This window comes from Rhipicephalus microplus, chromosome 6 (assembly GCF_043290135.1).
Source record: "Rhipicephalus microplus isolate Deutch F79 chromosome 6, USDA_Rmic, whole genome shotgun sequence".
Lineage (NCBI taxonomy): Eukaryota > Metazoa > Arthropoda > Arachnida > Ixodida > Ixodidae > Rhipicephalus > Rhipicephalus microplus.
Window position 1 is genome coordinate 96,218,432 of NC_134705.1, and position 16,116 is coordinate 96,234,547.

At 44.7% G+C, this 16,116-nt stretch overlaps 1 protein-coding gene across 12 annotated transcripts in view; it reads right to left on the reverse strand.

Moving 5' to 3' along the window:
• Snap25 (Synaptosomal-associated protein 25kDa) overlaps positions 1–16,116 on the reverse strand; it is a 339,638-nt gene that overhangs the window by 50,317 nt on the left and 273,205 nt on the right. For 7 of the 12 annotated variants that reach the window (XM_037418939.2, XM_075866231.1, XM_075866227.1 and 4 more), the window contains 2 exons: positions 14,607–14,655; positions 12,731–12,848 (listed from right to left, as the gene is read on the reverse strand). In XM_037418939.2, coding sequence (XP_037274836.1) covers positions 12,731–12,848; positions 14,607–14,655 — 167 coding nt within the window. Of the gene's footprint in view, positions 1–12,730; positions 12,849–14,606; positions 14,656–15,965; positions 16,015–16,116 lie in introns of all 12 variants that reach the window. The other 5 variants (XM_037418938.2, XM_075866234.1, XM_075866233.1 and 2 more) reach the window with 1 other exon arrangement.

Here is a 16,116-nt window from a genome sequence, read left to right on the forward strand (position 1 = left end):
ATTATTGCGTTCTCTGGCACTCGTTCATCATTCCCACCACTGCAACCATCACTCCAAGCCAAGCAGCACTAAGGCTAAGCAACGATGCACGCTTATTTTTTTTAGCACATCGTTTTCGCAGGCTTATTTCATGCCCTCTAAACAACAGTGTGTCCCAATAGTTAGTACTTTTATTTGACTGAATTTATCTAACGTGTTCTAGTCGTGAATTTAACTACCATGGGCCTAGTTGAACTCACGACAAACGTTCACTTGCACTCAATGTTGGCAAAAAGGGCTATCTTCTGTTATTACTACATCATAATCTCCCCTCGCAATTAGCGGCTTTCTAGCGCAACGAAGAAACGTTCTCTTTTTATTTCAATCATTATGACTGATGAGTCAGTGCTGTCTCGTTGCATTTTTTTTTGTATTTATGAGTAAGTATTTTCGTAACAGCCAATCCTCCTTCAACCATGTGTCATGAGACCTCCTTCTCGGCATGTACACCAGTGTATGCATTTGAATTTGAATAACGATACCATTTGATTTGTTGACTGAAAATAGGACCGCCAACAAATTGTGTGCTGCATTCCAAAAAAGAAGATTTAGTGTAAGCGAGTGTGACTTTATCTGAGTGCTAATATAGAGCACAGAAAAAAAATAACAATGAGGATGATTGACAAATTTCAGGTATAAGATTTTCTTGCATAAAATCATAGCGAAGCCCTACGACTATCAGGATGCCTACATGCCATCCGTGTTCCTCGCGCGGGCAGACACCGATTTTTGCGGCGTTAATAAACCAGACGGACAAATTTAGAGTTTTCATTCACTATCAACTATAACAATCAGTTGTGATTTTTTTTTTCGTCGCTGCTTATAGTCACGTCAAAACTCGACATTTCTGATGCGAAGCGTGGTCTACCGACTCCCAGAACTTGACACATCGCCACTTTCAAAAATGAGGCGCCTACCGTATAATTTATACATAAAGGACACGGCACCCAAATATATTGATCGCCTACAAATACTGCACAAAAACCTCCGAAAGCAAACAAAAATATTAAAAAAAACCTTACGCCTTACATAAATAAGGACTCTTCGAGCTGAAAGTCAGTGAATGACTTGCTTAACGCCGCACTACTTTCATTCAATGCTGTAGCGCCCACTCACTCAGAAGCCAATCGTGATATGTAAATCAGTCGCACGCTACAGGGCCGTTTTCCAAGCAGGTACTATTGATTTAGCCTTAGTGGAAAGCGCGAACGACATGTCGTATTCAGAATGGAAGATATATACCGACACTGTGTAAGTATACTGGCTTTTAAAAATCTGCGACTACGTTACGCTTCTGACAGGCTACAAAGCCCGTGACCGGAAATAGACAAAGAAACAAGACGAAACGGAAATACTTTAGTGGAGACCCTTCAGAATTCTGAAGGAAACTTCACGTGAAGTCAGTGTTTCGTCAGAGATTTGATGATTGATATGTGGGGTTTAACGTCCCAAAACCACCATACGATTATGAGAGACGCCGTAGTGGAGGGCTCCGGAAATTTCGACCGCCTGGGGTTATTTAACGTGCACCCAAATCTGAGCACACGGGCCTACAACATTTCCGCCTCCATCGGAAATGCAGCCACCGCAGCCGGGATTCGATCCCGTGACCTGCGGATCAGCAGCCGAGCACCTTAGCCACTAGACCACTAACCACTAGACCACAAAATTTTACAAAAATATATTTTACAATCGTAAAGTGATTCAGCATTAGTTGTCTGAGCCATATTCAATGTGCGTGAAATGGCGATGATACGAGCCGCATTCGTGCGCATACGAAATCTAGTCGCTGCACGGAACTGTGCAGCCGTAGCGGTTAATGCACACCGAGAAGGCCGCGCAGTCGAGCACGTCGCAGATGCCGGATCCTAGTTGCACTAGAAGTGGCTTTGCCCTGCGGCTCGCTCCAGATTCGCCCTGTTTACTGGTCAGGAGACAAAACAGGATAACCGCGTCGAGGTCGGACGGCCGTCTGCACATACTTAAGCACCCACGTCGAGCGAAGGAATTCGGGCGAAGAGGTGCCCGAGCAAGCAGCGGAAAAAAAAATACAAGAACAACTGGGAGGAAGCATTGCGCAACGCGATTAGTGTCGAAAGTGAACGGAAAGCCAATACGCGTGATCATCAAGTAGGTTAAGCGTGCGATAGGTTTTTACGGTACTTCCGCTCTGGCAGACACATGTAGAGGGTATACGGGTGGGCAAAGCACATCGAGTAAAAAAGTTAACAGGAACCAAACCTTTGAGAGCTTACAAGTTTGTTCACAAACTTCATGCCGTTTGCGCATTACAGTGTTTACAGAAGGACACAGATCGGCAAAGGCAGCTAACTCAGACTCGCAGTCAAGCAGTTTCCTCAGCGGAACTTCCACGGCCTCACGTTGATTAAAATTTATCTCAACTGGACTCCCTCGGACTTCGATCTCCCCAACCTGTTATACTAACCCGGACTCCCATTGACGGCTCGACTTGAGTGTCAGTGATTGAGCGTGTCGATTTTTGAGTGCGTTTGCCGACTAATGAAGGAGGACGTTTTAACCGGTTTGTCAGCTGTAGTGGGTATTCTGGTTGATATTAAGCAAAATATGTGGGCCTGGCCCGGTCACGTAATGCTTGGGACAGACGACGAGTGGATATAGTTGGAGCGACAGAGTGGATACCAAGAAAACAGGAAAAGAGCCAAGGGTTGCTTGTATATATATATATATATATATATATATATATGTTTACCCCAGCATAGTGCAAAATAACAAAAACAAAAACGCCGACCAAGGTGAATACACAAAACTTAAAAAACAACGTTGTTATTGGAAGCGATGAAAGAACGCACCTCACAAATCGAAAGGGGCTGAAATCTAATACACAATGGGAGAAATTTCGCGGAACAATGCACGTAGGAACCCTCCAATCAAGGTGCAACCATCGATCGCTTGAGTTGCGCGCACGCACAGACAATTGCCGCCCTGGAAATTCCGGGCAATCATTAGAGTGCGCGTGCAGGAACAACACCGCCTACAACTCCTTCCAATCAGGAAACAAAAGCTTGAGCGTATAATGCGATGTTGTGCCACTTGGGTCATGCTTGAAACGAGAGCGCAAAAAAAAAAAAAAAAAACTCCACGCAAGATCTTCTGGCCCTTATATTCTACGTCATGGTTTTTTTTTTTTTTGTGTGTCAATACCTCGTTTCGAGCAAAACTTCGGACCCTGTTTCTCGAGGGACTTGCTCGAAACCGAAGTGGTTACTCCCAGGCGACTGCGACAATACGGGGGAACGCCGTAGAATGCCCTAAGGGGGCGCCACTGACGCTCACACTAGGTAAACAATTGCATTCGCGTTGAAAAATACGGTCGTTCTAATGAAGAGGCCGTTAAACAATGGCGCCCCACACGAAGTAACAAGGGTGCCTAGGGAATGTGGGAATAATTTTATTAACGAAGAACAAACCAAGCTTGATTAGGGCGTAAATATACGGCAAAGATAACGAAAACTCGAAGAGTTAAAAGATTCAGATTGTGCTGTAGGGATTCGCGTGACGAAACCGAAAAGTATGAATACAAGGCACGGCAAAGTATCGGGCTCCGAATTAATTGAAGCATGTTTTTATCTATCCGGTATTACACTATAGGCAAAATGATTTACGTATACTGAAATACCGACTGTTGACTACGCATGCACACGCCCAGAAAACATGGCCGCACCACCGAAAGCAGTTGATGTACACCTCAAATCTACCAAGTTACTATCACACGTTTTGTAGTTCGTTATCTCAGACTTGATGCTTTTAATTCCTTCCGACTCATGTCCTTAAGTTTTCGCGACACACTATTTGTGTCGATTCGGCTCCGTTTTTGCTAGTTATAGTCAAATAATAGATGCTGTAAGCTTGGCGAGCGGCCTGGGCCGCGTCTGCAATCTCGGAGGACGTAAACCACGCGTTTGCTGTGTTTTTTTTATTTCCGCCGTTGGCACAACGTGACGTGGCGGCAACTAAGCCAAACACTATCTGGCATTACGCTACGCCTTTAGATGGATCAAAATACGCTACTGTGACTAGTTGGGAAAATTAACGTTCAATTGTGTTGCTCACAGATGGCGGCACTACCCCGAGGCGCGTTCGTATGGAGTTTAACAACTAAGTCGATAGATCAGTCGGCATAACACTGTGCCATTGTCTCTTGCCAAAGAGTGAGAGGCTTGACGCCCGGTGGAGGGAACCTTTTCGTGAACATTTTTCCATGCCCATTTAGTAGCGTGAATTTTGCGACATCACATCCATGACGGAAATACGTCACTGTAGTCTTCGTGGATCCCGGAATATAGCACTTTCGCGTTAAAAAAAAAACAAAAGCAGAAAGCTAGATCGTACCACTGTTTATTCACTGGTAATGTAAGCAACATCCCCTTAAGCACTGCTCGCCGCCACCAACACGTTGATCTGCGGCGTTGTGAAGTAACGGACGCGCCTTACCATTGAGTAAGTACGGTACTATATATGCGAGTGATACATGGTACCTCTAACAATTAGCGACGTGGTTAATAAAGCCATCACGCCAGCGCGATTAGGAGAAACGGATGAATACCATCGGATATATAAATAAACGAAGCCTTTTTTTTTAATATAATGGTAGACATAAAGACTTTTGCGGAGACACGATGCTCGGATAGAGGGAAAAACAAAAAGAGCAGAAGAAGAATATTCATGGCGAAAATTTGCCTGTAGCGAAACTTGCGATAGCACCTGTATGCGCCTGGGGAAAAGAAAACTTTGTAACTTCTTCCGGTTCTACCAGTGACAATAATATCGAATAAACTGAGCGAGAAAAAAAGTATAAAAGGGAAAGAAAAATCATGGCCGTTGTTCAAATGGCACCCTGGGGACACATAAAGGCGAAAACTGTTGGTTCCAGACAACAAACCAGAAGAAAGCAAAACGATGTATAGAACGCTTACGAAAGCACGAGGCGCGGTCAGTGACTGCAACCTTTGCGTTCGCTGGCTATACTGGTGCTGCTTTTTACTACTTCATATACGCATAGTAAAAAAGAAAAAGGATCCCGCATCATCAATGCTGGCATTTGTGGGAAGCAGCCCGGTTCGGTTTAAAAGAAACAGGTACGTAAGCAATTCATGCCCAGTAATAACAGCGCGAAAGTCGGGGAAGAAAAAGAAGGCTCTCGGTGGAATTGAGAAAAGCCAACGAAACATCCAGGAAAAAAAAAAAAATGAACTAAGGCTGATGTGCTTCTTTGTTGATTGCTTTTTTCATGGGGACTCGCACAGAAAGAATGTTAAACGTGTCTTCGCAGAAGTGAGCAGGACTTTGCTGGATGTCAACAAATAGAAGTGCGTATATCCAGTTCCACGGTGTGCAATGCAAAATGTTGAGGGAGACCTATAAAAGGCGCTCTTTTAGAATCTACATACGGCAACTCCCCTTGGTGCTTTCCTCCTCGACGCAACACTTAAAGGCCTACACGATGTCACACGTCTTCAGCGGCACCTTCCGCCCACTTCATGCGTTGGTGGATTATTATCTGTGACATGGGCGATCGTTTCCAACGAAACCTTTTCTAAAAAAAAAATATGCCCTAGCCAGAATTTAGAAGTAAATGGCGTGAAGACGAGAGGTCAACCAAGATACCGCAAGTAGAAAAAAAATGCGTATTAAGAGAAGTTATCTGAGCGATATTCAGGGCACGTGCCGCAAATCTGGCAGGCACTTCCACTGGGGTTTTTTTTTTTGAGTGACGAAAATTACTTGAATTACAGAACCGACGTTATTTCCGAGACGGAAATGACGTCAGAACACCGCAAGTGGAATCAAGAAAAAAATAAACAATCACTCTCATCGAAATTCAACTGAGCGATATCCCATGCATGTGCTACAAATCTGACACGCACTTTTGCTGAAGTGATTTTCGTGATGGAAGTGTCGTCGCTAAATTACAGGCAAAGCCAGGTATTAAACACTCCTCTGTTTTAAAATATCAAGAGTCATGACAGCAGTCTATGTACACATTGACAAAGGAGTTGAAGATATTTTATAGTACAAGCAGACATTGCAACAAAGGGGCATAACCTCACATTACCGAACTTGGCCACGCCTAAACGTCGCTTTTCGTGATTAAAAGAAAAAAAAAAGCTTCACGTTCTTGAATTATGCCCGCGCCATCAAGAACCGGAGTGCGATACAAAAATAACTCCGTATTCAGTATCGTTAGGGCACGCTTCCGTGGAATAGGCATTCTATACCACCTCGAGAAAAAAACAATAGCACGAAGTAACCTTACAAGGCTGAATTGTGCGAATGCTGCGGAGATAAAGGAGAACACCTTAGCTATCAGACAAAGTGGCATGAAACTCGTAAAGAGCACTCTCGGATCTAGAAGAGACGTAGCACAGAGGAAACTTTTTTTTTGTCTAATGACACTACAAAGCATCGCAGTTTAGAAGGTTGTTCTCTTCATTTCCCTGCTTGCAGATGACGGCAACTTACTTAAACTTTTCTCCACTTTGTGGGCCACTGCAGCACTGATTTGTTCTTTTAAAGTGTCACTCACTAAGCTCTCAAAATACAAAAAAGAGCGTAATATTCTGTCACGATATTATTTTCTTCCTCGCGCGCACTTCTGTGACGCAGACAGAACTTCCCGTGATGTCGATGGTGTACATACTCTCGATTGGTCCATTTAGGCGAAAATATCAAATGTGATTTGTCTTCTGCACTGCTTTTCCATGCAGCCGCCCAGGCGTTCTTCTCAGTCTTGCACGAATATAGAGCAGGATCAACCGTTTACACTTCTTTAAGGCACTGCGCCATGCTCCCCACCAGGCTGCAGAAATTAGGTGCGTTTTTCTTCTTCTAACCACTGCCACCACCACCACCACCACATTTCTTTGATGCGTTTACAACAGCGTAAGCAGCGACAACAAAGTTAAGTCGAGAAGCGCGAAATACTGATAGGTTCTAGCGCTTAGTGCCGACATTATTCACGTTCCCTTAAGAACAAGAGGGGCGAACAGGATGCATCGCTTGTGCGAAGGGTAGCGAAGGAGAGGAGAAAACAACAACCCCTCGTCCTTCACCACGGGTTCATGAGTGGCCCTTTAAAAGGCCGATTGGCTATCTCAGAATCCAAGAGTTTAACAAGAAAAACACCATGATACGGAAAGTCCGAACGATGTACAAAGCAGGTACCTGTACAACGCAAGGCTATATGGAGACCACAGTGGCAACAAGCGGGACCGCTTCGACCAGCTGCGGAATAAACGACAACGAGGCGAGCGACGAAACGAAACCAAACGGATAGACTTTTCCCGAGAGACACTCTGATTAATCGCTGTTTGTCGTAATTTAAATCGCGACAAAAGCTTCAGGCATTCATTAGCATCGCGTTTCGTTTTTTTTTTCCGTAGCTTGAAAGAAAGGTAAGCAAAAAAAAAAAAGCAACCAGAGATACGCGCTGGAGCGACGCTTAATCTGCCGGACAAAGAATTCACCCCCAGCGACCCTCCGCCCCCAGACGGGCGGGATACGAAGTAATCCAGCCGGAGAGCTCGTTAACTGAGCATAAAATTTGCAAGCCAGATCCGCGGTCTAGGCAGGCAACCAACCGAGTTGGATCTCCATGCAAGTGACAGGGTTCAACAAAGGACCCCGACAAGCACAAAAGGAACGGACGGAGAGGGGTCGCTACACCGTATTTCCGAGAAAGTCCGATAAGTGCGACAGGAGTTCTAATTGAACCAAACCCACGATAAATCAACGCAACCGGGAACAAAACCAGACAGATCGAAAAGCAAAGTGATGGTTCCTGTTTCTTTACAAAGTTTTCAGACTGTATGATTAACAGCTGCCAATCGATGTTGGTGTTGAGATGTTTAAATATAATATGAGAATGAGGACGTACACATCAATGGGGCTGCAATAAATCCACATTTACGAACGCGAAAGCGTTAAAAAATTAAGACAATTTAGAATTAAGGGAAAGTCGATTGGTGATGGAATTTAAAACAGCAAGGATACAACGTTACGAGGGGGGCGGCCAGTAAATAGCGTGGAAGTGCAGGAAGTTAGTGATACAAGTAAGAATGTAAAAATGAAGATCGGGGTACGAAGAATAAGAGAAAGAGAGGAGGGCATGGGGGTGGGGAAAAGAACAAAAGGAAAAACAAAAAAAGAAATCAGTGACACTAGAAATAATATAATAAAAAACAACACTGCTGCAGAAACTAATATTGAAATAAATAACAAACACACCAAAACAACAGAAAATCAGAAAAGCATACCTGTAACTGAAATAGAAACAAAACAGCAGTTAAACAAGCACATGTTCAACAAACAGTCAACGATCTACGAAAACAGCAGCTGGTATGCAACCAGTGCAAGGCACCAGTATGAATATCCAAGTATGATCACTTCCTCCATTTAAATGGAAATCAAAGCCGCAAAGCAGCGTACTAACAACTTCCTAACGTAGAGGAATTCTTTCGAATGTAGCAAATCACATACCGTCATTACTGAGGACACAAAGAACAATTCAGTGTATTCATTGGTAAAGCCACCAAACTGTTTGTTGTTGGGAACGCGGGTCACAGATAAAGTCGTAGCAAGTCTAGTTTCTTGGTTCTGTCAGCACTTCAAAGAAGATCATAATTAATAATCGCTACATTCTCAAATGCCGAGAAAATTACTAGCTATAACAAATAAGCGAAAACGTTTGGCATATAGTTGGCTGGCTCCAACAAATATTTTTAAGCAGCCACCAAACGAAAATACTAGACTCTATACAGCGTTGGATGGTATGCATGAAACGAGGCTATATAATTACGGTAGTGGCACGTCCTATTTACAAAGCCACACACGAAACATCAGAAATGTGGGAGTGTTTTCGCTTCTCGACGATCATGGAACGAGATTAATTTAAGGACACATGATATCGTGTAAACTTTTTGCGCGCCACAATAAAAGAAAATCGTTGTCACGTTTCGTCCATCGTTCATCGATTTTCTTGAATAGTATAGCGCGCAATAAGTTTAGACACCATGTACCACTGGCCTCTATCCTGGTTCTTCTTAATCGATCTCATCTCTTCGCTGTCGTTTCCTCGTCCACGTGGCGTATGTTCCATTCAAGCTAAAGCACTTTGACGCACATCACCGTGCAAATACGTATACAGGCAGCAATATGAAAGTAAACAGGCCACAAACACGTTTGCGCACTCGGGTCCGTCAGCCCTCACCACCCATTCTGGACGAGGTGCACGTGTGTTTTCTCCGACAACACTCCGAGAAGCATCACAAAACACAGAAATTCACCAAACGTACGGCACGTGTAGACCAACGAATGTGAAGCATAGAAAAGACGATGCACTGCATGTAGTATAAATAGAGATCAGAAATAATCTATCTTGACTCTACGGGGGTTCAGACACGTGCCCTCATCAAATTACACCGTTACAACGTGCAACAAAAAAGGCATAAAAATATCGTGAATAGGCGTGCCACCCGGCATCGCGAAGGTCGAAGAAAAAGGACAACATCGGTGCACGCGGCTGCGACAATAACATAAAAGCGCATAGCGTGCTCGAAACGATCACATCACATCAGCGCAAATATTTTTCGAGGCCGCAGATGACAATATTTTGGGGGGCTACATCGAGGTCATTTAGTGCAAATCTGACCAGAACATTTCTTTCGCCAGCTGCTCTCTTTATTTATTTGCCCCCTGCGTCTTCTCATTTCATATTTAGTTCTTTTTAGATAAAACCACTCCGAAAAAGAGATCGCGCAGATACTTCAGATGGTCATTCAATGCCGAAAGGACTCGGCTCCACTGTTTACTTTGTCATCGGGAACAAACATGCGGGTCCATATCAAGACCGTGCATACGTTATGCAAATGATCCCGATCGGGAGCGCTAAATTTGCGTACGCTTACGCTATATATTCGCCACAGTGGCGTGACCGCGACCACTATCCGATAGAGAACGAGTCTTTTGCAGATGTCTTATAGGGCTACTGAGTATGCGGGTCTTACGCCTAAGGGACCTAAAACTCGGCCTTAGACCTAACCCAAAGATTCGGTTGTCTTCTAAGACACTGTGCGACCAGCAGCGGATACTTGAAACGCGTTAATCGGCTACTGTACGCAATCACGGTCCTACCAACAGTGGCTTTCTTGCAGGCATCTTACATATGAGAACTAAGTAAGCAGGCCTGAGGTCTAACGGCCCATGACTAACATACAAAGCCTTTGGCCTAAGGACGTTAAATATTTATCGAATGAGTCGTATTGAAGGCCCTCTACGACCGCGCCACAAGCCTAATATGGGTTAAGTCTGTGACCATGCTAACCACAGTACACTGAACCTCTGATCGGGCTATAGTGCACTTAGTTTTCAAGACAGTGCTTTGCTTGCCAAGCAATAAAAAAAGAAAAAGAGAGAGGAAAAGGACACCAACTGAGTCACTGCTGACAGTAAGAGGTCATCACCCTGCCTAAACAAATAAAGAGAAGTACCTAAAAACCGAATGCAAGTATAAAAGTCGCCTGTGCTTGTGACGCGATCTGTGTCTTTCAGCGTGGAAAGACAGACCCAAGTACATGCGATAGGTCATTCGATCCCACCACCGAGCCTCCATTCACTTCTCTTCTTTGAATGACTGAGCTGTTGAATATAAGGGTTAAGTATACGCGTATCAGTAACGTGGAACTCTTGCAAACGTGGCTCTATACAGACGCTAGTTCTTACTCTTTTTTTTTTTCTTCAAGTGTGGGGTCGAAAGAAAAGAAAAGTTCTAAATGGCCGCGGGTCGTAGTTTGCATAGGGCGATGAAGGGTCTGCAACGCACGCTGAACGGTTGACGCAGTTGGGCAACACTTAAATGCGAAAAGAAGTCCAATGCCGTCGCATCGATGCACAAAAGAGTACGCTGCATTTTTGCAGCCGTTTCAGCTATATCGAGTTGCATATCGATGCGTTCTTTGGGGCGCTTATAAAAGAGGGAAAGGTGGGTCGTTCCTCCGCTTCCCGAAAAAACACGTGCAGCAGTGAGAATACTTCAAAAGGTCACCGTATAGTAATAGGGGGCGCGACTGCATCGGTCCGAACTGCGCGTGTCCAGAGTAGGTGATGAAGTCGATTCGAGCACGCTATAAGCAGTGATCGCGAAAAAAAATTTTTTTCGAGTGTCGATGTTCATTATATAGGCATCTTTCGACATACGCAAATAAAACACTCGTGGCGCAGAGGCGCGGTGTTGCGACAGTCTCCGGCAAGAGACCCCTCTGAGACGGTTCCACGCTATCTCTACCAACATTTTACATTTTAAAACGTCACTTATTTAAGCGGAGTGTGAATACATGCACGAGGGTCAATGAACACATGAATGCCTATAGAAGCGCGGCACTTGCCAAAGGTCTACGGAGCTTTCATAGAGATTATGCAACCATACATATGCGAAATAGTGCGTGCTGATGGTGCTTTTCTTACAAAAATGCTAAATTTCGCAAAGGTTTTTCCTTTTATCAACTATTTTCTCTCCTGCACGTGCCAAATAAAACGGACTGCGAAGGTTATCGACTGGAGCACAGTGGCGGCAACGACACTATGGGAATTAAAGTTCTAGCATAAGCGGTAGTGGCACGATATTGTTGCGAGAGCACGGAACATTCAACATTCTACACATATAAAGTATATTCCTTCAGGCGACATGTACATACATATTACGGCGCGGCTAATATTAAATTTCCAATGATCGTGACTATTCGCGGGCCAGGGCGACGTTAATACGAACTGCTGGAGTCCAGAGCCACTTAAAAGAGGCGGGTTTCGAATCTCCCTGACTCGAGAATAGCTTGACCCCTGCATTCTGGAACGTCCCTACACTCAAGCTTCACTTTCACTTGAGAAAAACAAATGGGAGCGCCATCTCTAGGCACGGCAAGTCATAATATGCTGCGATTCTTGAGTAGCGCAACTTCCTTCTAAGTTGAGTGGTGGCGCAGTACTCAACTCTGTCAAGCGAAGGTCGAGGAGCGTTTGTGAATACGGGGGTTAGATTTATTTTCACCTTCACGTGGCACAACAGCGATTCGACTCCGAAACGTGTAGTAAAGCAGGACTACGAATTAATATACACAACTTGGGGAGCTTAAATTTGAGCACATAGGTGTTATCTGCATGTCGTAACAAGCGGCCGCTGCCAGGTATCAAACCAGATCCTTTGAGTTTGAGTGCGACGGTGTTCGCCAACAGTAAAAAAAAAAAAAAAAACACCCCACAAACGACTACACGAAGGTATAAAAGTAAAAAAAGTTTGAAAAAACAAATGAATAAAACACCCCTACCAACAGGAAAGCTACTCAAGGTACGCTATGGGGAGTGCCACCCAATGCAACACTTTTCATTTCTGCTTCTTCGTAAGCTTGAGGAAAAAGAGCATGGCAAAACAGGAACAATACCGGCGTCAAATGAAACGCGAACGGCGGCAAGCATCATCAACGGTATGGCGTCACAGTCATCACCACCGACAGGTGCGCAGCACACCAGTTTGACAGCACTGCGCATGTCCAAGGTGACGAAATCTGAACGGCTAACGCTTACTGCTGTTCACGTTCAGTGCGACACCAATAGTACAGAGTAGAAAACTTTAAGCGTGACACAAGGAGGAGGAAATACTCACTTCTGGCAAGGACAGACGCAGATGCCACAGCACTTCTCCATACCAGTGAGGTTCTTCTCGGCCTCTTTCATGTCGGCGTTGATTTTGTCCATGTCTTCTTCGATGCGGTCCAGTTGCTCTGCGCAGGCACAGCAACAAGGCATCGCGCGCCAGATGGCGTTCACGCATACGCGGCAGCACTAGCCGACGGGGCGATCTCTTAAAGCGTGACATTGTACACTCTACGCATTGAAATTTTCCGCAAGGTAAGTGCAGAATAAAATACATTCCAGCAAGATGAAGAGAGCTGAGCACGCTAGGCCCTTTAGTGATATTAACGCTTCCCAGCAGTGTTGAGCGAATGATTCGTTAGGATAGTCATCCAAGAGCACAATGATAATGCTACTTAATTGTAACGCAAGAGTAAGTGCATCAAAAGACGCTAAGGGTACTTCATTGTCGTCATGAAAACACATAGAGTTTAAGTGAAAATATGAGTTTTGTGTGCACGAGATTCGCAGGTTATATTAGGAAGCCGAAAGAAAAAAAATATAGCAGCACTACGGTGGAGATAAAATTGTCTCTGCAAGCCACACAGATCATAATATTATTCGCTGTAGTTCAATAGAACTTGCTCTTGAGCGACTTGTGGTTATATCACCCAGGCCACTTTTTTACCACTCGTTCTGTGGATTACTTTTCTTTCTTCGGATTCTTTGAATCATTTCTTTCGCGCTACAAAAATAGACATCGCATGTCGACTGCGCACACTAATCTGTCGTAATAGGGCTACGGTTCACTAGAAATTGCCCAGTACAACTTGGCGCGATATTCTACTGCTGTGCCACGCTCTACGTGACGTTTGACGCAAAGTGGATGCATTAAAGGCATGTTCACACCGAGCACGAATCCGGAAAGCGGAGAGGCGGATCCGTAAAGCGGACGCAGATTATCCACCAAAGCGGAAAATCCACGGACGCTTCTCGGGATCGCGCCTGGACCGGTTTTCTCCGAGCGGAAAAGTTGGCCGCTTTGGCCGCAGCCAATCAGCGCCCGAAACGCATGGGCGCAGTATAGTATAGTATAGTATAGTATAGTATACATAGTATAGTATAGTATAGTCTAGTATAGTATAGTATATATAGTATAGTACCTTGAATGGGTGGATTGCCTCGTGCCCGCCACGGAGAAAGCGATCGGTCTGAACACATCTGCAGACTTTTAATGCGGTTTTATTATGATCAACGTCTACTTTCTCACTGATTTACCGACAGGCGATTATTTTACACCTGCAATGCTGCTTTTCTGTACTATCGATTTGGGAAAGCTCTTCAGGAAAAAAAAAATCTTGCGTAACTCAACGAAAATGCGAACACAAAGACAGGTTGTCATACCGCACATGCCACTATAGAGCAAGCAGAGAATAACTTATCGTTGCGCTACAATTAGCTTTTCAAAAATCCCGCCATACATTTTCAACTAATACAAAAGAGTGTCTCGGGAAAAAAAATCCAGCAGGCGAACTAAAGCTAATCACGTTGTACAGCATAAGGACGTTGTCAGCATTAGGTGCCTGAGGTTCAATTAGCGAAAAATCAGGCAATGCTCAGTAATCATTTTTTGAAGAACTGCATAGCGTTAGGCCCAGCGCTTCCCTTTGGGGTCGGCTTGGCCGCACTAGTTGATGTCCCAGATTGGTGGACATGCTTGCGGGCTCCGTGCTCGGTGGGAACGCGCCTTAAGCGGCAGTGAATGAATAGTATTACGCTCATTGAGGTTGAGGTCCCCATCATACAGCGTGACGCAACGCTAGTTATTAGAGCTGTGACAGTCTATTATCCACAAAGCTGGCAAGCTGGCGCGTTCTTGCGACTGCAATGTTGTCAGTAGCCCTTACCGCCTTGCTTGTCAAGTTCTACGATTGTTTTGACACCAGCGTCCTGTGCCTAATGTATGCGGCATACGATATTGCATGACGCACACACACACACACAATAAGTTCCAAGCCAGTGCGTGGAGGTGCAGTTTTCAACCGCAGCATTGTACATTTCACAGAACAAAGCAGAATTGCATAACCCGATTTTCAAACGTCGCAAACACATTCAAAACGTAGAGGTGTTTGGGAAAGCGATGTTCCAAAAGCCATGCAGACATTGAAAAAAAAAATGGTCCGAAAAAAATACGTCAAAACAAAGCCACGGGTGCATCCACCAAAGCAGGTGCCGATTGCGACGCATGGGTGGGAAAGCACATTGGTGTAATCCCAGCCGTGATAAACGAAATAACCAAATAAAAGAAACAAAAGATACGGCCGGGGCGAAACAGGCGTGCATTGATGTGGCAGGCGCAGTGCGGGTCCGGTGCGCAGAGGTAATCAACGGCGGTGCAGCACAGCGCAGGATGAACCAAGGTGCGGCGATTGAGAACCATGAAAAGATAAGAAAAAAAAAAAGAAAAAGAAGAAAAGGCAAAAATGAGAAAGCGCGAACTACAAAACTACAGCGTTTGCCGCAGTGATCGAGCTTGCGTAGTGCGTAGGGCTTCCTTTCGATTTCGAACTGCCAAAGGCCCCATCGCGATAATTTAATAAATCCAGCCTGACACGATAAGGTAGTACGGGTCGGCCTGCAGAATGGCTCTCCGGCAAGAAGACGCAATCTACAAGTGCCTCTGCAGACAAGCTACATATGTCTGTTCGGCTCGTTCAAACCTTTATTAGATTAACATTGACACATGTTGAATTCACGGACGCCGGCACTGTAAAGTGCTACAAGATGGCGCCCAACGCCTGGCAACAGCACTCGTAAAAAAAAAAAAAGAAATGCGAGAGCCGTATTTGTTGAGCTGCGGAATACTACAAATGATAGTTCTTGCGCGGAAGATTTGCCGGATTTGTTTCAAAGACAGAAAAGCGTAATGTTACTCAACATTAAATAATCATAAAAGAGATAAATACCGCACTACGCAAGCAGACACTGGCGGCATGCATTGAAGTAATGGAACAAAAGGTGCGAACTTCAACATGGTAAACAAATAAAAAAAACACTACACCACCAAAGGGGCTACAGACATAGCAGCAACACAAGTATGACACAGGCAAATAAATAATCATATATGTGCTTCACTATAACTATATAAAGGAAATTGAAAATCTGAGAGCAAGAGAGGTGGCAGTGCTCGCGTGCAGGTCAAATAAAATCTCCAAAGCACGACGTCACACCATCCGGAGCGTGACGTCACAAGCATCAATGCTTACCTCCTTGTTCGTCAAGAGCAACTAAAGTTCGTATGCCAGCTTCCTTGCTCTGGGAGAGAGAAGGTTTCGACCGATAGGAAGAGGGTGAAGGGGTGGCAGAATGGGAAAGAGTAACGGCACAGACAGTTAGTAATAGGGAAAAAGTGCCACG